At 42.3% G+C, this 26,870-nt stretch overlaps 1 protein-coding gene across 1 annotated transcript; it reads left to right on the top strand.

Annotated features, from left to right (window-relative positions):
* Nucleotides 1–4,406: 4,406 nt before the first annotated feature.
* LOC142095513 (rap1 GTPase-activating protein 1-like) lies at nucleotides 4,407–26,870 on the top strand. The gene is made up of 12 exons (XM_075178457.1): nucleotides 4,407–4,825; nucleotides 6,691–6,726; nucleotides 8,613–8,660; nucleotides 10,884–10,922; nucleotides 11,111–11,293; nucleotides 15,561–15,658; nucleotides 17,728–17,806; nucleotides 21,286–21,339; nucleotides 21,427–21,510; nucleotides 23,566–23,666; nucleotides 23,897–24,026; nucleotides 26,697–26,870. Exons 1-12 carry the CDS (start codon nucleotides 4,598–4,600, stop codon nucleotides 26,868–26,870), a joined length of 1,254 nt encoding a protein of 417 aa, XP_075034558.1. The 5' UTR covers nucleotides 4,407–4,597.

Raw genomic sequence — 26,870 nt, 5'->3', positions numbered from 1 at the left:
ATAGCACAGACCATAACTTCATCATCATCATCATTTAATTATATAGCGCCACTAATTCTGCAGCGCTGTACAGAGAACTCATTCACATCATTCCTTGCCCCATTGGAGCTTACAGTCTAAATTCCCTAATATAGACACACAGACACAGACAGACAGAGAGGGAGAGACTAGAGTCAATTTTTGATAGCAGCCAATTAACCTACCAGTATGTTTTTGGAGTGTGGGAGGAAACTGGAGCACCCGGAGGAAACCCACGCGAACACGGGGAGAACATACAAACTCCACACAGAAAAGGCCATGGTCGGGAATCAAACTCATGACCGCAGTGCTGTGAGGCAGAAGTGCTAACCACTTAGCCACCGTGCTATATAATGATAACTTCTATAACTATAACTATATAACTTCTGTTTCGTCATTGCCCGTAACACATTGCCAGACTGGAAATTGCAGAGACGGGAAAAAGTGAAGTCTCCTCGCCCTATTCCATGGTTTAGGCAACGAGTGGGGGGAAACGATGAAAAAAGTAAATTGCGTCATAGCCTGCTGCAGCTTATCACTATGTCGGCGTTACACTTAAATGCGTTAAAACAACGCAAAGTCACTATTAATTGAATACCCCCATTATAATGAAACAAATAGGTACTCCCACCTCTCAGAGATGCCTTATTTATAGGTGATTGCTTAGTAATGTTATGCCACTATTAAACCATTATCATGATAATTGGGTCAATTGTTGGCACTTTTTCAAGGATACCAGAACCTTTCTAGAAATCTGCAGAACATTGCCCCATTCTATCTAGCCTCTAACAAATACACATTGATGGGCCTTATTCATTAACGAAAGTAAGACAAAGAAAAGGAGTAGCTTTGATCCTGGACAAACCATGTTACAACTTACAATGCAAGGGGTGCATATTAAATTATTATTTTGCACACAAGTTAATAAAAGTCTTATGTCTGATACCTTAACCTCTTTACCTCCTTCATCTTATCACTTATAACCTGAATTAATGACGCGAGACTTGAAATAGGGCACAAATAAATGATTTATTCATAAACATGGTGGAGGTGAAATAAGCAGTCAGACCGACGTGTGCCAGGCAAAACCCAACTGTCCTAGCATATCCTTAGGACTACAAACTGGGGAACAACCAAACCCCTGGGTTCAAGTGGGGGACCAACCAATCAAACCCCTGGCGCACATATCTACCTGGACGGGGCACCACGTCCTGAATCTACCAAACCCGCCCCTCCTCTGGGCTATACTGGAAGCAACCACAGGGCAGCCCACAAGGGCGGTGCCTGAAACCGAGACTAATAGCCGATTCACTCGAAGGGAGGCGGGTTCACCATGCCCAATACCGTAATGTGGGCCCAAACCACTGGCCGTCGACTGTACTGCTTTTCCGGCCATAACTCCATCCGTCTTCACTGAGAAACATGCTGTCGCCAACGCTGATATCCATCAACAGAGCATCCAGACGGATCCTTTTCTCATCAAACGTAACCAGGGAGGGTGGGTGGGCAACTTCCAAACTGCCAAGGACTGAGCAAACTCCGCCCATCCAAGTTATAGTCCTAAACCCCTCCCCTATGACACCAGATGGGCGTACCCAAAGATTAACTGTTAACACTCCAGTGAATAGTTCAGTTAAAGATACAGCAAAGCTTTTATTATCCTTCGGTCCTATGCAGATCTCAGTTCTTATTACTGGCTGTTTTGTCATGTTGCACACAAATACTTGTTAGCTTTATTTTTACACTGAAATTTAAAGTTGATCTAGGACACGCCCTTTCCCCAAACTATAAATCTGTCCCCACATTTTAAAGTTAGCTCCCCCTCTAATGCAGCATCGTTTTGCCCAGTTGCAAAGTTACCATTTTTTTTTTTTTTTGCTTTACTTTCCTCAATGAATCAAGCCCTGATGTGTTTTTCAGAGCAATATATATTTAAAAAACAGAAATAGCTACAAATCTGCATTTATTTCATGTCATTCTCTCTAAATATCTGCAGCACTTAAAACAACCCCGCGCCTGCAAATTCTTTCTTACTGGAACTCTGTTCCCTTTTTATTGCACACCTGATAATCTGAGCAGGATGTAATAAGGTTTCTCACACAGTGTGATTCTAGACTAGAATGCAGAGTAAAGCAGAAAGCGTTTACCTCTCAGGATTAAGTGACATTTTTGTTGTACATGTTCTATAAATATATATATATTACAGATATATTGCTGAATGTGGTTTGGATTGATAATAAAGTATAAATAATCACAGTTCGTGTTTCCACGTATGTTCAGTATACACAATCAGTATGATACCTGAGCGTCTGAACTGACATGTTTTAATAAGCCAATCACTTCCCAGGTATGTGATGGGGAATGCACGCTGTTCCTGATAGTTAATGTCATCGTCCCCACAGGAGAAAACACCAGCAGGGGGTCCCATAACGTGTGACAGTTTAGAGGGCAGTAAGACACAATGAAGAGGAGAGAAATAAATAGTGACGGGAGCACAGAGGAGAAGGCCCATAAGAGAGGATCTTGTCTGTCTCTGGCTGGGGGTTCCTGCACTCTCAATGGGGGACATTGACTGATTGTCTCGTTGACATTTTCCTCTCCTTTTCATCTGCTGACTTTGACATTCATTAGACAGGCTGAGAGTCTTGCAGACCCTGCCAGGCAGGTGGTCTCGGAATGACTCCAGCACTCTCTTCCTTTCCACCACTACAAGCAGCAGCTCTTCATAGATTATAAGGCAGCTGAGAGTGCGTCATTCTGGACAGATTCTGAATGTTTTCTCGCAAAAGAAGCTTCACCTTGGGTGCGTATGGAGGGTGAGTAGACCCAGCTCTCTCCTATTTACACAATATATAAGCTGTTTCTTCTGCTACTTGAATGGATGACTTTTGCTTGTTTACATAGAAAATTATTTTATTGCTGCAAACTGTGATGTCTCTTGGGTTTTGTGAGTGGGAACTTTGTAGTCTTCATCTAAATTTTGTTCTTCATGTACTGGACAAACTGTTACACTGTTTCCTTTTCTGACTCTTGTTATCAGTTTGTCTCTTGGCCATTTGTGGTTATCTCCCCCAAAAGTGTTCTCCAGAAATCTAATTGGCCCCTCTCTCGTTTCTGAGTCTTCATCTTTTCTGCATTAAGTCAGCAGCTCTAGAACCCTTATTACAGTGACAGGAAAACTGACACACACGTGATAACTTTCAAAAGGGCCACACATTACCACTAGTCTCAGTAATAAAATAAAACAATGCATTTATTGAAAGAAAGAGACACCACTTTGTAATAACATATCAACAGGCATTTTGAACAAGTGTTACAATCAGGAGAAGGTTGGGCTTGGGGGCAGGGGGGCATCTACCCCCTGGGCTGGTCCCATAGTGGGCTGGCTTGGGCCGGGTCACTGGGCCACCTGTATTTTTTTCAATTTAAAATGTTCCTAATAGGCTGTTGAGTGTTATTCCTCCGACCTAGAATTGGCCATCTCCCCTGATGACAGTCTATAACAAACATATCTGACAATAAGACAGGAAGGATCTGGGGGCTGCAGGTGAAGCCTCTTGTTGCCCATTACTGTATTATTATTTCTCAAGATAAAATCCATTATTGCACCAGATCTAGAACAGACGCTCCTCTCTCTTTCCTGCTCTCGCTTTCTATCGTATTCTGTCTCATTCTTCTCTCTCTTTCTCTTTCACTCTCTCTCAATCTCTTTCTTGTTCTCAGTCTCTCTATTCCTATACTTTCTATGTCTCACTTTCTTGCTCATTCTCTCTCATTATCTCTCTCTTTTTCATTTACTCTTGCTCTCTCTGTCTCCTTCCTCACACTCTCTCTCTGTCTCCTTCCTCACACTCTCTCTCTGTCTCCTTCCTCACACTCTCTCTCTGTCTCCTTCCTCACACTCTCTCTCTGTCTCCTTCCTCACACTCTCTCTCTCTGTCTCCTTCCTCACACTCTCTCTCTCTGTCTCCTTCCTCACACTCTCTCTCTCTCTTTCTCTCTCTCTCTCTCATCTATTCTTATACAGAGATAGAGAGAGAGAGATAAATATATATGTATATATATTTGGTCTCTCTTTGTCACTTGGTCATTTCTACATTTAGATTGTTAAAGGTCATAGGACTAATGTTGAAGTGATCGCAGAATGAGAGTTTATAGCAAGTGCAAAACATATCACCAACATTCATCACCATTTATTTATATAGCGCCACTGATTCCGCAGCGACGTACAGAGAACTCACTCACATCAGTCCCTGCCCAACGGTCTAAGTTCCCTAACACACACACAGACAGACAGAGAGAGAGACTAGGGTCAATTTTGATAGCAGCCAATTAACCTACCAGGATGTTTTTGGAGTGTGGGAGGAAACCGGAGCACCCGAAGGAAACCCACGCAAACACAGGGAGAACATACAAACTCCACACAGATAAGGCCATGGTCGGGAATTGAACTCATGACCAGCGCTGTGAGGCAGAAGTGCTAACCACTTAGCCACCAGGCTGCCATCAAACATATGCTTCCCAACAGGCATGTATGCATGTTTCTGCATGAGCCTTGTTGCTTTGACTGAACTCCCCAATGTCAGAACACCCCATCCTCGCCCTCTCCCACCTCTACAGTCACAAGCCTGCATTTGCGCATTTGCAAGCGATCATTTTCTACGCAAACTGGCATATGTCCCACAATGCATCAGTCCCAATGTCTCTTATCATTTTCAGAAAGCCAGAAGAGACAGACCTGTGTATTGCCGATATCCCTCACAGACAGACAGAAGAGATGTCTCATCCACCGGCCTCACGCAATAAGGTCAGTAGCAATAGAATGTTATATATTACATGCTGAGAGGTGATTCCATTAATGCAGATCTGTAATCTAGTACATAATAATCACTCCAGCCAGACATAAACCCTGGTTGTACACTTCTCCTTATCTGATGTAAATCTCTGTATCATTAATCTCACCAAAGCTGTTAATATATAGGTGTGTTACATACACCAGGTATATTTTAGTTATTACATTGTTCACGTACATTGCTGTATTTGTATCTGTCCTTCCTCATGTCTGTCCTTTTGTAGGTAGAGCGCTCCCTCTTTAAATCACTGTCTTGAAGAAAGGACCAAGCCGGTATTGTAGTGAGGGTTACACTATAAAGAGAGCGGCGTATAATGGAAATAAAACATTTTAATGTACATTTGTTCTGAGAATATACCTGGTGCTAAAGGAGGGTGACAGTATACAAGGGTTTGTGCTGTAAAGCGGGGGCTCTGTAGTTTGCTAAATCAACAGTTGTGACTATTGATGGAATAATGGCCGGGAACAGAAAACATGGATGGATCTATTAATTGGAAATTTGTCACTGTCCCAAATCCTTGGTTGTGATGGAGTCTGAGTGTTATGCACGGATCCTGCATATGCTCAGGAGAGCAGACACACATCGTTGCCCTGTCTCAATTTTGTGGCCCAGTGAGTGTGTGTTACAGGGCCATCTTAACAACATTATTGGCCCCCGGGCAAAGCCGTGCACCGGGGCCCCTATATATAGATAGATAGATAGATAGATAGATAGATGTATTTGCTCAGTGACCCTTGAAGGTTTTTATTGCAGGTTTTTTCTTTTTCAGGATTATTTATTCTAACTAAGAGCCCTGCCTATGGGGCCCCCTTGCCCGTGGGGCCCCCGGGCACCTGCCCATTGTGCCCAATGGAAAATATGGCCCTGGTGTGTTACGCCCATGGGCCTCTAATTGTATTTGTCCAGTAGGGATTGCTCCTCAATGTATACAAAGTGACCCCACGCCTTCATACGTCACTCTACTCACCAACTCTGTTTGCCTAGTTTTAAGCAAGGCATGATGAAGGCTTCAGGCCGCCTTAGGCTAATACGTTCATAGTGCCCCCCTCACCTTCCACGCCAGGGTAATACATGGTCGGTAACAGTGAACTTGTCCTTAACTTCAAATCTGGCTTTCTTCACCCCCCTCTAATGTTTATGTTCCCATGCTTTTGAAACTAAGGTCCATTTGGATTTTTAAAAGGGTCACAGCAATCTTTGACACTCATTTAGTTTTCATTCAAAGCAGAACTGTAAAGCAGAATGGAGGAACGAGCGGTACTAAAGGTACATAGGTGAATTGAGGGAGGGGGCTGTCAAATCTGTGCCTGTCGCCATCTTTGTTTCTCCTACTCACATAACCTCAAACTCCCATCCAAAAATGACTCATTGTCCCAGCCTTTACCATGGGGAAAGATCAAGATTAAATCCTTAGTACTGTTTAATTTCCTGTTTTCTTTTTACTTTGAAAAACAACTATATTCTTATTTTTTTAAACTAATTTTAGTTTATAACTCTCACTATCACGATTTTGCACCCACAAAAAGTCAGCCTATTGGCCCCTAGTTTTGATGGCATTCTGCAGGTCCATTGTTCAGTAGTGAATGAAAGACGGCACCAGTAAATATTTAGGGCAGCACAGACAGAATAAACATAATTTCAAGGGGTTGTGAGCTTTTTCTGCTTCTTAATAAAGAATCCCTGTGTACAATAAAAGGAAATATCTGGGCTTGTTATTGTTATCAATACACACGTGATTCAGCACCCAGAAGTGTTAACCCAGCACAGATTCTGCAGCACATTAAACATTTGTCTATAATGATTCTCTGTCTTTTTTCAGTCCGCTGACTTGTTTGAAATGATCGAGAAAATGCAGGTAAGAAACAGCTCAGAGTGTTCATCACATTTTGTTCTGGTTACAGTATCAGAGGTTTATCATCATCATCATCATTTATTTATATAGCGCCAGCAGATTCCGTAGCGCTTTACAATTGGGAACAAGCAGTAATAAAACAATACTGGGTAATACTTACATACGTAGAGGTAAGAAGGCCCTGCTTGCAAGCTTACAATCTATGGGTATCAGATCCCTATCTTACTATCCATGTGTGTGTTAGATCTATAGATGTGTTGTACATCATATGACTTAACCACAATTTCTCAATTCGATTAAGGACTGGGTAGTTTCCTGGCCATGGACCTAAAATTGATCCCCGAGCCACTTAGTTATCACTTTTGCCTTATGGCAAGGTGCTCCATCATGCTGGAAAGGGCACTGTTCATCACCAAACTGTTCTTGGATGGTTGGGAGAAGTAGCTCTTGGAGGATGGTTTGGTACCATTCTTTATTCATGGCTGTGTTCTTAGGCAACACTGTGAGCAATTGTACCTTTCGTGTCATCTCCCCTGAGCCCTCCATTTCATTCTCCTCCTTTGATGTCCACTTTATCTGTCTTTTCGACCACGTCCGTCTCTGTGTCTTAGTCATCTACCGCCCCCCTGGTCCCACTTCCCAATTTATTGATAATTTTGTTGCCTGGCTTACCCATTACCTTTTCTCAGACCTTCCCTCTTTCATCCTTGGTGACTTTAACATCCTCATCGACAACACCACAGACCCAGCATCCGTCAAACCTCCTGCCCTTTCTTCCTCCCTTGGCCTCTCACAATGGACCTCTTCGCCCGCTCGCTGTCTCAGTCACTCCCTTGACCTAATCTTCTCACATCAATATATTCTTTCTGACTTCACCAACTCTCCCTTTCCACTCTCTGACCACCATCTTCTCTCCTTGGGCCTGATTCATTAAGGATCTTAACTTAAGAAACTTCTTATTTCAGTCTCCTGGACAAAACCATGTTACAATGCAAGGGGTGCAAATTAGTATTCTGTTTTGCACATAAGTTAAATACTGACTGTTTTTTCATGTAGCACACAAATATCAACTTTAAATTTCAGTGTACAAATAAGCTATCAATTATTTGTGTGCTACATGAAAAAACAGTCAGTATTTAACTTATGTGCAAAACAGAATACTAATTTGCACCCCTTGCATTGTAACATGGTTTTGTCCAGGAGACTGAAATAAGAAGTTTCTTAAGTTAAGATCCTTAATGAATCAGGCCCCTTCACTTTTTTCCTTATCTTCTGCAAATTTCCTCGTGTCCAAATCTACCCTTACTAGATGCAATCTTGATGCTCTCGATCCTGCTATATTGTCTCTCCTCTCCCCTCCATCCATCCACTCTGGCCACCCTCTACAACCATATCCTCACCACTGCTTTTGACTGTGCTGCCCCCACCTCTTCTGTCCATCTTCGCTGCTCTAAACAGTGGCGAAGGTGAGAAATTCTATGTTTTTTTTCTAATTGTATTTAATGCCTCCTTTTCAGACACCTGTTGCTACCTGTAAACTGGTCAAGCACTTTGCCCTTTGTATACAGTTGTAGATTGTTGCCACCGTCACGAAGTGCAGTGATATCACTACAGACAACTCTTCTCCACCTAGAATGTAATTTGACAACATACAAAGTCAGAAAAGTTCTACTGGTTTTCATAGATGCTCCTACAAGTGGTATTTCTGGGGTCAAAAACATCAAACAAAAATACAGACACGTTTTTTATGCCAACTCAAGTTTTATTACACCTATTATTTTAAGATGGAATTATCCATATATCGGTCATTTATTTCTCTTCTTGCATGTTGCACTTTGTTGATTTGCATTGGTGCTATGATATTTACATGTGTTGCATGTGTATTTCAGTGCAGTCGTCTGGAGGATCAGCGCTGTGTGCTCCCCTCCCCTCTGAAGGTCAGTTATCGTGGTCACTGTTGGTTTGTCCAGTAACCTTAGAGCCGAGAAGCTTGGACACCTTTTACAAAGCTCTAAATGTCCAAGGGTTCCATAGTGTACATCCCCTGAGTCATAAGAGAGTGAATGTCATGGCGCTTGTCATGTAGCAAGTGTAACTCCTTGAGTGTTGCTTTGAGAGCATTTGCAGTACCTGACTGAGTAAAAGATTTAGCTTGTGTGCCCCTTTGAGAATACTCAGTTTCAGGAGATTCTAAAATCAAATTCTAAGGATGGCAGCCCTTCTACTCTCTGAATTCTGAGAAGGAGGCTCCGGAATGCAGAGAGAGATCGGTGATGCTGCAGAAAGCTCTGGACTGTTAAGACCAGTACAAAACAGTACAGTCAGGGCAGGATGCTGCTAACCTACTATGCATGTGGGTCAAGTGGTGTGTGCATGGGCACATTTGCCTACTCTCCCTGGAATATCCGGGAGGCTCACAAATTTTGGGGTATCATCCCAGACTCCCGGAAAGGCAGGCACTCTCTCAGATCCCAGGTAGAGGCATGGCTTAATGACGCAATTTGCATCATTAAACTCAGCCCCCTTCGCACAATGTCATGAATCACTACAGTGGGTGGACCTACAGTCAGCAGGTCTCCTCTTACGCTTGCCAGCTGACAAGCTCCCCCTCGCCTCTGGTATCTCCTGGAGGGGAGAACACAATAATTTGCAAAAAATGAACATGGGTGTTCACTCTGAGTTGCAACCAGAAGATTTAATACTGCACGTATTGCTCCAAGATCAGGAATGGAGTGAGGTTAAATCAGCACATAGAGGTACGTGAGTACACTGGTGCGACCACAGCTTTGTAGAGGAGAAGGGAGAGATAGAGTGACAGTCCTACAACATGAGAGTGTCAGGTCTTATGTCAAATGATGCTACTGCAATATGTAGCTGAGTGATATGTGCTGGATGACACAGTTGGAAGATCCACATCATTTATTTAATCAATGAAGATGACCTGACAATGGTTTCATTCAATTATTGGTAACTATGCACCATTACACCTGTTATATCTGCGCTACATGTACTGTGCGGTTCAGGAACACCCGTTTGCTGTTATATCCACAGGAGCCTGAAGTGAGAGAGACTGAACTACAGCTGGGTGGAAGTAGTTTCAGAGTGTAGAACTCAGTCTTAACTGATAGGTCAGGTCCCAAATCGTGCTTAACCATGCTATTTAGGAAGAGTGACAAAAATCCTCCTTTTGCAAAATGATTTGTTGCATTCTACTCATAAGCACTAATTATGCATATTTAATTTTCATATTCATTATATTAGCTTTATACTCAATATGTGCATACACTGTTACATAATTAAAAGGAAGTACCTTAATTCAAATTTAAATTGAAAGTCTACTCAAAAGTGAAATGAATAAATCATTATGCTTGGTACTACAAATTACAGGAATAACTCCTGTATGACTTTTGACTGAGGTTATGACTTTTGCCTGAAGTTGCCCAGTGAATTCCCAGAAACACACTGTTGCTACTGTGCAGTGCACAAATTGTTTCCATGGTTACAAGGAAGGTCCGTTATTCACAACATAACTGTTGAACTGCAGCAAGTGTACACTGTGCTCCTAAAGTTTCATTAAGTAGTTTCAAAGAAAAGTCGTATATCAAGTTTCTGGAATTATCTTCATAAATTGCAGTCCTTATTATAATCATTCTCATTTTCCAGGGGGTCAGAAAGCTCACTTTTTAGAGATAAACTAAACAAAAAAGATTAAACTATACCCATTGTCTACTCACAATAAAGTCATTATTCGTGATGTGATTGTATCCTGGTCCATTTTTAGGCTGAATTTTGGTTCAGCTCACAAAACAACTGTCTCCATTGGGCATAGGTGACAGGAATATTATAAATAGGAATACTAAAAACTTTCTTTTGGGAAAGCACTTTGCCCATTTTTTGTGGATGTCAACTGGGAAGTCTTCACTAAGTATCATTTGATAATTTGAGACGATCAATGGTTTATTCAAAGTGATACAGTCTCTGTTGCACGTACATGTTAAAGGTGGGGAATCAAAAATTGAACAGAGGATTTTGAATCTCTTCTGTTGTTTGATTTGGATCCAGAGGACATTTGTCAGGGAAGCAGCGGCATGGCAGTTGTCCGAAATTCGTATATACCATGATGACCCATAATTTGCAGTGATGTATTTTTATTGTTGCAGAGAAAGGGGGAAGAGACCGCGCACCCCGGGATTCATGAAGTGAGTGGCACACCTTACCAAATACTTACAAACCAATGTTTTTACTTTTTGTATCTTTTTTATTGTTTAATTAATTCCATGTAATAAATGTTTTGCTTTTCAAAACATGGTTCTTTTTCATTACCCGACGCGTTTTCTCATTCAATAAGCATCTTTCATTCCACAAATCTCTGCCTTATTTTTCATAGGTATTAAGAAGAGGCCGGCCTCTCCCCCTCCTAATTGTGCCGCCACTTGGTGGGTACTGGATAGAGGGTACCAGTCACACCCTGCCATCCCCAGAATCCGATCTCCAAGCTCCATACGACAGATTGCGAATTCTCCAGACTGACCCCACCGCACGAGTCTATAGAAAGCACTTCTTGGGCAAGGTATGATAATATTATCCACTAATACTAATGCTTATCTGATTTAAAACCAAAAATAAAGTGTGACTCCACCTGGAGTTCCTGATCTGGGCACCTTATTCTCCAAACAAAAAAATAGACACCAGTTTGGCATTACAAAAATGTACAATAGCATTCATCCACCGGGGCACTGAGGAAGGGGGGGTATGAAGTAGTGGGTCAGCGTCCTGCCTTGGAGCCCTGGTCTGCCTGTGTAGTGGGAAAAGTCACCACCCCTTTGTGGCCATGCCCCTTCATCAGCTATGAAAAGGACCCCAAGAAGTTGCTGTACTGGAGCCCGAAATTCCTCTTGGCGATTTTGTCCACCCATACTCCCAAGTAGAGATGGTATTTGTGTCCTTCATAGATTTAGTCTAACTTTATAGATAGGTCTCTCGAGCAAGTGGAAAAATACAGATTTCCATTAAAAGTCCTATTATACAAGCGTCTTTTGCCATGAAACACATCAGCGTTTAGTTTCCTGGGGCCTGATTCATTAAGGATCTTAAATGAAGAGGTATCTTCTTATTTCAGTCTCCTGGACAAAACCATGGTACAATGCAAGGGGTGCAAACTAGTATTCTGTTTTGCACATAAGTTAAATACTGACTGTTTTTTCATGTAGCACACAAATATCAACTTTAAATTTCAGTGTACAAATAAGCTATCAAGTATTTGTGTGCTAGATGAAAAAACAGTCAGTATTTAACTTATGTGCAAAACAGAAAACTAGTTTGCATCCCTTGCATTGTAAGATTGTTTTGTCCAGGAGACTGAAATAAGATACCTTTTCATTTAAGATCCTTAATGAATCAGGCCCTTGGTCATGTTTGATATTGAAAGTGATACGGCAGTTTTCATAAATAATCCAGAAATTAAGTCTCTTCAGAATATTCTCAATTTATTATTGTATGCACAAGGCCGTTTAATTAATTTAAACAATGGTATTTTCATATTACTTTTGCAAACATTTTATGCCATAAAAACCACAAACTAATACGTAGATAAAGAATCATATAAGACTTTAGACCAATAATATCACTCCACCTATCAGGATCTCTCAACATCTTCCATCATCCCCCAGATATAGGCAGACATCCAAGTAGACCTTGTCACTTCTTGTCTGTTGTTGACTTACTGTACCACAGCTTCCCCGTTTCCTGACATGAACAAAGGAGGGCACAGTTCTGTTTAGATACGTTACGCTATTGTAATATATTTTAGACATGTTTCCCCATACACCTTGAGCAAATCTGTCTAAGAAGCAGAAAAACAACTTAGTTTGCCAATATATATATGGACTGCAGCTCATTAACTCTTATATTACTACTATTTTATAACCAGCTTTAATTTTATTTTGTGTGAATTAATTATACATATCAGAAAGGAGGATAACAACAAAGACTAGGGGGCCACCAGATATACCTGGTCTGTATTAGTCACATGTGTCTATGGTGTTTGGAGGTTTAAGGAGTCAGGCTGATTTCCTATAGACTGTTTAGTGATTGCTGTGTATAATTTGGTTCCAATAAAATGTCTCTATGCCACCAATACAGATGTGACAAGGGAGATACATAAAACCCAATAAACTAAATGATTCAAATCTGCTTGTTCCTCTGACCTCTGGCACAATACAGAGAATGGAGAAATGAGAGTATGAGCTTATTTTAGCTTATAGCTCGGATATTGCTAATGAGGGGTAACTACTGGTGCACAGATCTCTGAACTGCCCTCTTTATATAGTACATTGTATAGTATGTTCTATGTTTCATGTAAATGGATCTTTAGTAAGAAGGAAAGCACCATTGCCTCTCCCCTGCAGTGCTGCGTCGGTGGATCCGACAACCGGCTCAGTCATTATAAAAGATTTCAGGGCGTGCTGTGGTTCTCCAGTTCTTGTGAAACTACAAGTGCCAGCATGCCGTGCAAGCCATTAGGTAATATATCTGTAAGATTTTAATTCTTAAACATAGAATTTGATAGCAGGTAAGAACTACTTGGCCTATCTAGTCTGCCCAATTTTTAATTTATGGCACCATCAAACCCTATTTGATCCTTAGATCTTTGTATGGATATCCTTATGTCTATCCCAAGCATGTTTAAATTACTCTACTGTATTATCCTCTACCACCTCTGATGGAGGCTATTCCACTTATCCACTACCCTTTCTGTGAAGTAGTTTTTCCTCACATTCCCTCTGAACCTACTTCCCCCCAGTGTCAGCGCATGTCCTCGTGTTCTAATACTTCTCTTCCCCCCAGTGTCAGTACATGTCCTCGTGTTCTAATACTTCTCTTACCCCCAGTGTCAGTGCATGTCCTTGTGTTCTAATACTTCTCTTCCAACCAGTGTCAGTACATGTCCTCGTGTTCTAATACTTCTCTTCCCCCCAGTGTCAGTACATGTCCTCGTGTTCTAATACTTCTCTTCCCCCCAGTGTCAGTACATGTCCTCGTGTTCTAATACTTCTCTTCCCCCCAGTGTCAGTACATGTCCTCGTGTTCTAATACTTCTCTTACCCCCAGTGTCAGTACATGTCCTCATGTTCTAATACTTCTCTTCCCCCCAGTGTCAGTACATGTCCTCATGTTCTAATACTTCTCTTCCCCCCAGTGTCAGTACATGTCCTCTTGTTCTAATACTTCTCTTCCCCCCAGTGTCAGTACATGTCCTCGTGTTCTAATACTTCTCTTCCCCCCAGTGTCAGTACATGTCCTCGTGTTCTAATACTTCTCTTCTCCCCAGTGTCAGTACATGTCCTCGTGTTCTAATACTTCTCTTCCCCCCAGTGTCAGTACATGTCCTCGTGTTCTAATACTTCTCTTACCCCCAGTGTCAGTACATGTCCTCGTGTTCTAATACTTCTCTTCCTTTGTATAATGTACCCTCCTGCACCTTGTTATAACCCTTGATATATTTAAAAGTTTCTATCATGTCCTCCATTCCCTTCTTTGCTCCAAACTATACATAATAAGATCTTTTAGTCTTTCCGGGTAAGTTTTGTGCTCTAGGCCCTGTATCATTTTAGTTGCCCTTCTTTGTACAGTCTCTAATGTATTTATATCCTTCTGGAGATACGGCCTCCAGAACTGAACACAGTATTCTAGATGAGGCCGTACCAATGACCTACACAGTGGTATTATTACTTCTTTCTTTCTACTACTGATTCCTCTCCCTATACAACCAAGCATCTGACTTGCCTTCCTCATTGCTTTGTTACATTGCTTACCTACCTGTAAGTCACCTGAAATAGTGACTCCCAGATCCCTCTCCTCCTCAGTGATTTTCATTATAGTGCCATTAAAACTATATTTAGACCCAAGTGCATGATTTTGCATTTTTTTGCCATTAAACTGTAGTTGCCACTCTCTTGACCATTCCACTAGTCTACCTAGCTCATAAATCATTTGTTTTACACCTCCTGGTGTGTCTACCCTGTTGCATAGACACCCTCATTCGGTGTCCTCCTTCTCTTGTGCTGTCAGCTCTTCTCTAATTCCAGGGACATTCCATAAAAGAGCGAGAGGGAGACAGAGAACAACTAGTTATTCTGGTGGTATAAAAGGTTTCCTATTGCCACGGTAGCACCTGAAAAGAGGAATGATAATACAATTACTAAAGTTCCTTTCTGCTTTTAATAGTACAAAATCTTTATTTCATGTGAAATAAACTGACAATTTTCGTGAGAACACAATTTAAATGTAGTTGGTTTGTAATTTATGTGCATTTTGTCTGGCTCCGTTTAGCACTGATACCAGAGACGGAACTAGCGAGCTACGGGCCCCGGTTCAGGGAAGCAGGGAGGAGGGAACCGGGGCCCACAGCTCGCTAGTTCTCTGTGCAGCGGGCCCCATTATCTACATGGGCTCTGAAAATAATGGGGCCCGCTGTGTGGTGCCCCTGTTGCACCAATGGTAGTTCCACCACTGCTTGATGCCATAAACTAAGGATTGTAAGATTTTTTTGTGTAAACAGATGAAACTTTCATTCCCCTCCCAGCCTGAGAAGGACGTAATGTTTGGTTTCATTCTCCTGGCTATTCTGCACTGGTTTTATAGCAGTAGCTTCAATGTGAATGATTGTTTGCTACTAAACAACTCAACATGCAGGAAGTTGTCGAAATAATTAAAAATCTTAATTTATTCTACACACTCTTATCTCGGTTTAAGTCCCATAATTACTCATAACTCAATATTAATTGTCTATGCCAATTACTCTCTGACCAAACATTGACCTCTGACCCCTCTGATAGGAGCACTCCAACTTCTGTGCCCAGGACCCCCGACTCGGAGCTGTTATCTTGTCCGCGAAGCTGGAACAGAAAGCCGAGAGACTGCGCCTGATACTCAGGTGAGGGGCTCAGATTTGGGCATATTTGTACTCAATTTGCAATTCTTTATTTTAAAAGATAATGTATAGCTGCTTCTTATTAGTAGTCTAAGGACATTTCCATGGCTGGAATACGTTATATATGGGAAAAGACACTGTTTATTGTAAATTATATGGATATCAGAAGTTATGACATCAGAACTCATCGCTTATAAGTGATGACATCAGAACTCACCGCTTATAAATGACATCAGAACTCACCGCTTATAAGTGATGACATCAGAACTCACTGTTAATATTATTTATAGGTTATACATATACTTAACTTCACTTGTCCATTATATGTAGAAATGTTCACCTAATTCACATTTGTTTACAAAATTTGACACTACACCCAGCAGAATTTGCCCTTAACTGTTCTCTTAGTGTACACCAATCCCACCACAATTGAACATTGTTATCCAAGCTCCGTTCATAGGGGTTGATTCTTTTGTCCATGAAGTCACGCAGAGTGCCATTGGAATGTTTGCGTGGCTATGCAACATTTTAGATATTTCTTCGCACCCCATAGAGGTGTGCAGGAATATCTGCGAAGTTGGGGTATCGTAGTACCCAGAAATGTGCACAGCCGAACATTGCGGTGATATTCAGCGGCAAATCGCAGACAATTAAATTCCCCCCATAGACTTTAAATTCAGTGAAATTCCTCAGAATAGCAAAGCAAAAGGGGATCATGAAGATTGTGTCACTAGAACTACCTGATCATTGTTTCCCGCTGGTGGGGGTTATGAAGCAACCCCCCCATATGCAAGGTGCTTGGAAATTACTTAGGAGCAGGAATTATCACTTTCCAGAAGTCAGGGAGCCTGTGCCCAGGCTGCTAAACCCCCCAGCAGGACCTGCTAGCAGTACATCCGGGGAATCGCCTTTCTCTGCCTCTACCACCTCTGCTGGTCACCGAAGACCTTCATGCAACTCAACAACCCTCCCACCTTGAACCACTTCAGTCCCAGCCGGAAAGTGGAAGGGAGACCATAGCATCTAACAATTCTCAGCCCTATTAGTTACTTTCCTGACTCTGATCCTGGTAACAAAGGCAACCTTGAAATTGTACCAAGTTGTGCCAATAAGTGGACATTTCAGACTGCACTGTCTAATGATATGATGTTAGAGAACATATAATGCAGGCTGACAGTGGGCAGGATGTAGGGTCAGAATGTTTTAGCGGTATTTATTTTACCGGCTCACAATGGGGCTCATTAAGAGTGTTCTAGGAGGTATAGTTCTTGCGGGAGCTGGAGGGTTGTGCAGCGATACACAATGATGGTAATGATGATGACTATCAGCACATTAGCTCACCGTTTCTGATTGGCTGATAGCATCTTGACCTTTCCAGCTCATAGAGCCTGATTCATTAAAGATCTGAACTTAAGAAACTTCTTATTTCAGTCTCCTGGACAAAACCATGTTGCAATGCAAGGGGTGCAAATTAGTATTCTGTTTTGCACATAAGTTAAATACTGACTGTTTTTTCAAGAAGCTTGACATTCCCATGAGATTGTCAGAGGCCAATCTTCAGGAGTATCAAGCTAAACTGCTATGACCATACTGTAGCACAGAATTTTATGAGGGGCACAGAAAGGCAGTTCTTATGCCTACACACAAGAACACGGTGACTTCTAATATCCTTAATAAGTTACAATAGTGAGGGCATTATTCCTTATAATTGCGGACACTGGTTTAGAAAAACCTGGAAATCTGATTGGTTGTCAGGGTTCCACCGATGTATTTGGGGAACTTTCACAATCTCTAAAAGCAGTTTAGTAAATCCCTCTCCCACCACCTTCACTAGGTGTAATACCAGAGAAATCACAAGTCCTTCACCAAATGGCTTGAGGCCCCTCTTGCTCTTAAACTACTGCCGTTAGCGATGATGATGAAACACTGACATCTTGTGCAAATCGTTTACACGTGTATTAGCATCATTCGTGTCTGAATTCCTTCATGTCCTTATATTTATAGTAAACTATTGTTTGTAATTATAACGAAGGAATCACTATAATATGTATGATCTATAATATTTTTTCTAGAACCAAGTCTGGTACCAAACATCAGCTGATCGACACATCCAGCTTCACTCCTTTCCCCTCCGCAGTACAGATGGCGCAGGTAAGGTTTAAATCATATACTGCTATACTCGTTCCCGTTCACTGGTGTCCCCTAATCTTTATACATACTATTTATTTTCTATTTGTATTTGTCTAATGGAAATATTTAGGGATGAACGTATAAAATGGTTCTTGTTATAAGATTATCTGGTTTCTGTGGTACTTCGTTCACATTGCGGCCCGGCAAGAACTCGGGATATTGCAGTATCACAGAGCATCCCAGCTCATCAGACCCCGTTCACACTGCCCCTTGGACACGGAAAATTCCCAGGTCGACCCCGTTCATACTGAACTTGTGTCTGCCCTGGCAATAAGTGGGAGTCATCACAAGAGAAGCTTTGATTGGCTGACAAAGAATAGGTCATTTAAAGGGCACTTTTTTTTCACATCGTCATGTTCCAATGTCCCTAAAATCAGCTCCTTTCTGTGAGACCAGGGTTGAAAAATCCGTGTCGCACTGTTCACACTGGCGGCTACCCAGGACGGATCCGGGAATAATCCTGCAAAAGTCCTGGGTCTAATTCCCGGGTCATCAGACCCAAGTAGATGCAGGGACTCCCGTACACATTGAGCTACAACCCAGGTCCTTGGGGCTTGGGGCCCGGTATGATGGTCAGGGCCCTCTTAACAACATTATGGGCCCCCGGGCAAAGCAGAGCACCAGGGCCCCTATATATATATATATATATATGCACACGTCAAAAAAAATAAATGATTTTATATATATATATATATATATATATATATCACTTTTTTTATGCACTTAACTTACCTTATTCTCCAATGCAATCCTCTTCACTTTTCTTCCAAGTCACTGCTGCTGCCTGCTGATTTAAATTGTTTTCGCACTGCAAAAAAAAAAGAAGCAAATACTTACCTTGCGGTCAGCTGGCGATCCGTCTCCCTCCCTGGCCTCCTCCTCCGTGCTGCGCTCTGCAATGGATGTCGGGCGGGCGTGATGACGTCACACCCGACATGCACTGCGAGCGCCGCACGGAGGAGGAGACCAGGGAGGGAGCCGGATCGCCAGCTGACCGCAAGGTAAGTATTTGATTATTTTTTTTTGCAGGATTTTTTTTTTCACGCTACCTCTGACTGCCACCTGCCCATTGTGCCCAATGGAAGAGACGGCCCTGCTGATGGTACTAGTGGATGTGTTTGCACGAAGACAAGAGATTATGGGGTCTCTTTATGAATAGGTGAAAACCCCTAGATCCAGTAAAAATTGAGTTATCGACAGATTTAGGGATTTTTTCTATTAATAAAACAAAACCCCAGTGAAGACTATAGCTGGCGGCATGCTAATCTGGGGGCCACAGCGATGCTTCCAGTTATTTAAGACAGCAGTAGTACAAGTGTCTCATGATAAACGTGATCATCAGCAAATAGGTGGTATTGGAGGCCAAATAATTGAATAAGTTCACAGAGAGAGGTGGTGTAGAGACAGAAGAGCAGAGGGACAAGTACAGAGCCATGGGGGACTCCAATAGAAAGAGGAAGAGGGGGGAGTAGAGTCGGAAGCAGACATGCTAAAACAGTGATCAGAGTGGTATGATGCAAACCAGGAGAGAGCTGTTTTGCGAAGACCTAGGGAGAGAAGGGTGGTGAGAAGAGGAGCATGATCAACAATGTCAAAAGCAGCAGAGAAATCGAGGAGTAGGAGAAGGGAGAAGTGACCTTTGGACTTACCTGAGAGTAAGTCGTTATTGAGGGCAGTGTCAGTTGAGTGAAGGGGATGGAAGCCAGACTGAGGAAGGTCAAGAAGAGAGTGGGAAGAGAGAAAGTGGGTCAGACGATTGAAGACAATTTGCTTGAGAATTTTAGAAGTAAAGGGAAGCAGAGATATGGGGCGAAATTTGGAGAGAAAGGATGGGTCAAGGAAGGGTGTCTTGAGAATAGGGGACATGAGAGCATGCTTGATGGCCGAGGGGAAGATACCAGTAGAGAGAGAAAGGTTAAAGTGGTGAGCATGGTGACAACAGGCATTGGGAGAAAGGGAGCAGAGGAACTTGGAGAGGACAGGCTTGAGAGGACAGGTCATAGAAGAAGAGGAGGAGAAAAGAGAAAGGATCTCAGGCACAGTTACAAGAGGGAAAGAGCCAAGGGCGGCAGAGTGAGTGGTAGAGAGGACAGGTGGGCGGAGGCAAATCTGACAAGAACAGGTATTATTGTAGATAGAGTCAATTTTGTCTTAGAAGGAGAAATCAAGAGCGTTGATGGGTGAGGGGGATGGGGGGAGGACACAGTACAGAATTAATGGTAGCAAAGAGGTGTTGGGATTTATTGGACATGGATGAGATGAGGAATGGAAAATAGGCTTTTCTGGCAAGAGAGAGGACAGAATAGTAGAAGGAAAGGATAAATTTAAAGTGGATGAAGTCAGCAATGGACCGAGATTTCCTCCATTGGCGTTCAGAGGAGCAGGAGTACTTTTGAAGGAGACGAGGAGAGGGGAGTGCCAGGGTGGTGGTTTAGATTGGCGGAGACTAAGGGGATTGGCTGGAGCGGCCAGAGAGTGTGGAATTGTACAGAGAGACAACAGCATTAGGGCATGATATGGAAATAATGGGACCAAGTAAGGGTTCGAAGGAAGATGCAAAGATGATGGGGTCAATGCTTAGATGGGACACAATGTGTGAGCAACTTTGGGTGGGAGATGGGGGCAAGGGGTAAAGAGAAGGTAAAAGGAAGGAGATTGTGGTCAGAGAGGGATAGACAGAATTGTAGAAGTTGGAGATATCACAGAGATGGGAGAACACTAGGTCCAGGGAGCGATCATCACAGTGGGTGGCGGAAAATGTCCATTGGGAGAAACCATAGAAGGAAGTGAGAGTTAGGAGTTTAGAGGCTGCGGTAATAATACGAGAGTCGGTTTAAATTCTTGTTCTAAAATACAGCTTGTTGCAGCCTCTTTTATGTCTTCAGTTAGTTGTGACAGTATTGGTGACAGTGGATGTTAAAGGGATCATTTTCCTGTTGCTGGCATGAGCCATCATGTGATGGGCATAAGTCTCACAGCTGGTTGCACAAGTTGTCTGTCCGGGGGCACTTCTAATATGTAGAATGTACCCGTGTCATGCTCTGCACACAGCACTCACGTAGGAACAGTGAAATATTCTGCTTGTCTATGTTTTTGTTGTTGGCAAGACACTTATTATGAGGATATTTGTTTAATGACTTTGTGATATCAGATGGCAATAAGTCAGTTTTGCCATGTTTTCCTTATGCTCCTTGTACCACTTATTCTTGGAGCTCAGTTTAAGATCCTCTGGTAATTTAATAGTCTGTCAATACATGAAGAAACAGGATTTCATATTGGGAGATTCCACCTTGGCTTTGTACCTAAATATTTTATACCATACACATTCTCCATACAGTGGGGTTCATTCAGACTTTGACATAAGCCAATTGTTTGTAACTGATTGAAGTGGAAATGTTACCAGTTGTCCACCGCCCCAACTTCTGTTCTCTCTCTGACAGGTCTTATGTGAAGAATTATCTTCTGAGAGGTTCTTTCCTGTCCTCTACATGAAGGTGAGAGTTCGTTGTATCGATCCGATAACACAGGTTTCTGACTGGTTACCAGAAATCGACTTGACCGTGTTTGTGTTTGTGTTCCAGGCCTCTCAGCTGCTGGTGACCTTCGATGAACATGTCATGACCAACAACTTCAAATTCGGGGTCATATACCAGAAACCAGGACAGGTGAGAGGCCAGCTCAAAGATGACACAAGGAGATGACATGATTTGTAAGAATCAAAATAAAACCTTAATTTAACCCTTCACTGAAAGCCTTTGGTGTACCACCGAGATTTGTGTAACACATGATGTTTGGTGGTCTTTTTTTCCATGTGGAGGTGCGCACAACAAATTGCCATCCACAAACTGATTTCAATTTTGACCTAGTTCTGAGCTGTCAAAGACTAGGTTTTATATTCTACTTTTAATTGGGGGCTTTATTAAAAACTTACATTTGCACTTCAGGGAGAATCCTAGAATCCAAAAATGTGTAGTTGTACTTTACCAAATGTGAAAATAAGTCTCACATAAAAATTCAGCATGCAAAAAAGTCCTGCTTTCCCATCACTCTCATTAGTAAATTTAGTCTTAAATAAGAGCAAACCGAGACGGATTTTAATAGATAAACATAGAATTGGTTATTTCAAAGTTGTACTGGTATGGGCTTTTAATGGTTGCACAATCAGCTTTCCATTTGCACAGCTTTTTCCACTTCTTCACACACCTACGTGCTCTGCTAGAAGGAGCGTAAACCTATGCACCTTGATGGGGGCTGGACGGACCACCTAGGTGCAACAATGCAAAACCAAGTGGCATAAATAAAGTTTTCAGAGTAGGAAATAAATATTGTTATGATGAAGCGTATAGAACATTATTATAAAGTATAAAGTACTCACAAGCATCTCAAGTGCAAATTAATGATTGGATGGACCTTGCCGGATGTGGGTGGAATGGGACATTCCTTACAAATAGTGAGATATACACAATACTGAGCCTGTTTTTAGACACAATTGCGAAAACAAAGTACATTTTGCAGTATATGCTATTTAACAGAAAGGGGTGGAGACCACAGATGTTTGGAAAAGTTCCTGATTTTAGCCAGAGCCACCGTAGCCTTATTGGCCACCTAAAACATCCAGATTGTTGGACCATTTTGGGTGTGACCATAATGTTATTCAGCCGCCACTTTAATAAATGACAGTTAAATACAGTACTTCTGGAATGAAATTCAAATTTATTAAGAGGGATACAAATGTGGCAGTAAGCAGCAGTTTTACTTCTGCAGACTGTTATGGCAACCAGTGCGGCATAAACTTGTAGAACTATAGCAGAAAAGGTCTTCACCTATAGCAGCCGCCTTTCCCGTAGAGACTGGTTATGGTCACAGGTACTTGGATGCCCCCAGGACTTACACTCAGTGTAGTACAAGTTTATGTTCAAACGGCAGCGCACAGGTACAGGAGGTAAAACACGAGTAGGGACCGACCAGAGATCTACGGAGTGGACAGAGCACAGGTTGAGACGTCAGGTACCAGCTGGGTCAGGGCCACAGGCTAAGGTTCGGAGTCCAGGTACAGGCAGTAGATCTGGGTCACAGGCAAAGGTTCAGAGTCTGGGTACAGGCAGAAGGTCAGGGTCACAGGCAAAGATTCAGAATCCAGGAACAGGCAGAGGTCATACACGGGAAAAGGTAATCTAAGGTTAAACAACAATATAGCACAGGAGCAGGCAGCAGTACTGAGACAGAATGCTATAACCGGCAGTGAAGCTCAGTCCTCACTGCCTTAAATAGTACCAAGGGCCAATCAGGGCAAAGCCCTGAGGCATCCCGGTTGTTGCCTAGGCAACCGGGACGAGGAAACCGGAAGTGGCACCACGGTCGTCATGGAGATGGCCCGGGACGCCAGTAAGAGGAGACAGGAAGTCGCGCCGGTGCCCTCGGCCGCCGCGGCTGCTGACACAGACATCTGAATTACATCCATGGACCAAAATGTTGAACAAAGGATTTTTTCAAAGGGACCTTGAAAATGTGGAAAAGGGTATGCAACTTATATGTGATATATGTTAGAATGTGCCCAGCTGCTTCTGGGAAAATGTACTGGTGCAACCATTTTTTTCCAGCTCTTAAATGAACCCCAAATTTGCATGAACAGAATTTGTATGTGTCCGCCCCAAATTTCCGTAGCTTAGCACCTCGTCCATCTCTTCACCCCTCGCCAAAGTTCTCCCATCATGTTGCAGGTGACAGAGACAGAGCTGTTCAGTAACACGGAGGAGAGTTTGGGGTTCACTGAATTTCTCGATTTCCTGGGAGAAAGAATCGACCTGCAGAACTTTAAAGGGTGAGAAAGTAACGCTGAGTCTTGCTCTGTGGGCTGTTCTTAGAGACACATCATTGTTATTATATGTGTTTTGCTTGGGACATAATGAACTATTAAATAATGCAGAATAATAAATAATGCATGTGTGCTGGGTGGATAAACATTTATCATGCATTTAAATATTGAACAATGTGACATTCTCCAGCAGAAGGGTTTGAGGTCAGCCTGATTATTCATTTTTGCCCCTGTAGATTCCGTGGAGGTCTAGATGTTTCACAAGGTCAGACAGGATCAGAATCTGTATATACCACGTTCCGGGGCCACGAGATCATGTTCCACGTGTCAACTAAACTCCCCTACACGCCAGGGGACACTCAGCAGGTCTGTGTGTTATTAAGCACGAGATTGTTTCAAATGTGGGTGTGATATTTTTAATATGTCGCTTTTGCAAAATGTTTTCTAAGTTATGGTTTTCCTGTGTCACATCGGTTTGCTTCTATCTTGTTTCCATTCTTTTCTTACTAACGTCTATATCTTTTATCAGATCATTTTATTTCCTCCAGTATCCCTCCTCTAATATCTTCCCGTCCCTTCTGACATTTCTCTTCTTTTTCTTTATTGTCTAAACTAACATTAAAATTAATTACACAGGTAGATAAATTAAACTTAAATTATAATTCCAAAGATAAATGGCTGCCTCTTAAAGGAGACTCTGCAACAAAGTAAAAATTGTATAACAATTAAATGTGTGTATATATACACACCTCTTATTATATACATACAGTGTATGTGTTGTATGTACACACACACATTTAAGTGTTATACATATTTTGCTTTGGTATAAACTAACATTCACCCTTCATCTTGTTCCCTTTGCCCCTAAATATACCCCCATTTCCTGTGTCCTGCCTTTTCTAATTTTCCCACTTTTTCTGTTCCCTGCCATTTTCAACAGCCTTTCTTAATAGTCCAATTTTTGAGTCCCTTTATTTCCTAAAATCCCTCTCTACCCTGCCTTTTCTAAGATGTTCCCTCTTCCAGTGCCCTGCCTTTCCCAAAACCCCCCTCTTCCTGTTCCATCTCTTTCCTAACATGCCCAATCTTCCTGTTCCCTGCCTATCCTAACACGCCCCCTATCAGGATGTGGAGTGTTAGGATAGCTCTTTTACTGTACTAAACAGTGATAAGTGCTCTATAACAAACTGAAGGCAACTTCAGCAGTCAGCCAGCATACCCCAGTGGGTACTAATTTACATATGTAGGTCCAAAAGCAGGACACTTTTATTTAAGCAAAGTACACTAAAATACTATAGCACTTTTAGTAACTGTACCAAGGGCTTACCGCACCATACCGCTACATAATCCCACCACAAAGTGACCTATAGTCATTGCTTCCAAGTTGCTTATCCATATGTGCCGTTCTCCTGGATTCGTTCCTCTGACGGACACGCAGCAACCAAGCCTAATGTAATCCTGCTTTTTGCAGGCACACAACGAAACAAAGTCAGTGGAATCTTGCAGTCTAGGTGTCCTCGATTGCACATCCTGACCAGCCATGTGGAAGCTGTAACCCTCAGTTGCTACAGTCCAATTCAAATCTGTCATTATTCGGACTGAGCCTTCGCCCACTGTGGCCTTGCTTGGGTCTTGACATGGTGCTGAGAGGGTGAAAGTTGTTGATACCAATCCAGACCCCTCCTATTGGATGGACTGGCACAAACCTGCCCTCTTTCGGCACATAGTCAGTACCCCCCCTGCCCCCTGCTGTTTTCAGCTCTGGGCAATCTGGAACGATTTGCTGTGGAATAATGGGGTCTCACTTGTGCATATATAGGGATGTAATCGCCACAAACATTGTTGGCTGCTTTCCAGTTTAGCCCTTCAGAGTCTTTTTGGATATAACTGCACTCGGCATCACTCCTGTTAAAAGCTAACTGACCGCTAGCGTATGAAGTTCCGCTAGATGAAGTGCTAAATGAAGAGCCAGTGGTCAGCACTGTTAATCTGTGTGGCATCAGTTGGCTTGGGACCCAGACGTTGCCTGTTCTAACATTCACCCCTCCTTGGTCCCTGCTTTTCCAAACATTCCCTTTTTCCTGCTCTCTACATGTCCTAACATTCCCCTCTTCATGCTCCCTGCGCTTTGTAACATTCCCCTCTTCATTTTCCCCGCCTTTAATGTGATACCTCTAGAGGCGGGTGTTGAGAGGATCGTACCTGCTCCATGGATGTAGGACACCAAATGAATGAAGTGACATCAGATTTTTTATGCAGAAATAATACGTCACTAAAATATTTCTGGACAAAGAATGATTAGCAACAAGTACAATCTGAATACAGTGTTCACAGGTGTGAGCTAATAGAGGTGTCAGTTACTGTACTTTATATTGCATTTATCTTGGCCGTTGCTATGGGCAGCACTAACGGCTTCACTTTTAAAGATTAAAGGAATTAAAGGAATATCAAGGGCTCATATGTATTCACAGAGATGATCTGTATCATCGGTTGTGGACAGGAGTGTGAACTTTAACACAACAATTTTCTGATTTGTAATTAGGACAAAGAGGAGCTGGAATGTAAACAAAGTATTTATGGTGTAGTATGTTAAAAAGATACACAAGTCCACAAGCAGTCCGGTTTTATCCAAATCAAAAGTGAAAGAGACCCTTTACTACAGCAATGTAGGAATCACTTTTCTAGATATATCCATTCTGTGATACTTGTAGAAATGTGATTACAAATACAATACTTGTTATGGATCCTTGATTCCTCCACATCAAATTTGTTCCTTCTCACTTCTGATTAACTAAATCCGCTCAATACAGTTCTCTCTTTCTCTGGCTCCTGAAACCCAGACAGGTGCTTGTAAACCAGACAGAGTAGCCTAAAAATCTGGTGAAAACCAAATAGGTGACAATCCCAGCCATAACATTACCCCTTCTTGCTTCATCTCATTTCCTCTTCATAACTTTTCCAGATACACTTTAAATAAAGGTTCTTTTTTATTATAACCATGTTCATCCCTCGTCCTATGATTTTATTTTCTTCCAGCTGCAGAGAAAACGCCACATTGGGAATGACATAGTGACCCTCGTATATCAGGATGCTGGGTCCGTATTCTCACCCGATATCGTTACCTCCCACTTCCTGCACTGCTATGTTGTGGTCCAGTCCTGCCGAAGCCACAGCGGCAATATTCTGTACAAGGTAATGCTGCTGTGCTAG

Source organism: Mixophyes fleayi, chromosome 6, assembly GCF_038048845.1.
Source record: "Mixophyes fleayi isolate aMixFle1 chromosome 6, aMixFle1.hap1, whole genome shotgun sequence".
Taxonomy (NCBI): Eukaryota; Metazoa; Chordata; class Amphibia; order Anura; family Limnodynastidae; genus Mixophyes; species Mixophyes fleayi.
Note: the sequence above shows the minus strand (reverse complement) of the source record. Positions and strands in the feature narration are given on the sequence as shown.

Excerpts from the sequence above, each read along its gene's own strand:
- LOC142095513 (XM_075178457.1), top strand. The coding sequence starts at position 4,598 with ATGTCAGAACACCCCATCCTCGCCCTCTCCCACCTCTACAGTCACAAG. Across the intron at positions 10,923-11,110 it reads CGCACCCCGGGATTCATGAA|GTATTAAGAAGAGGCCGGCC; the intron begins GTGAGTGGCACA and ends TATTTTTCATAG. Across the intron at positions 15,659-17,727 it reads AGACTGCGCCTGATACTCAG|AACCAAGTCTGGTACCAAAC; the intron begins GTGAGGGGCTCA and ends TATTTTTTCTAG.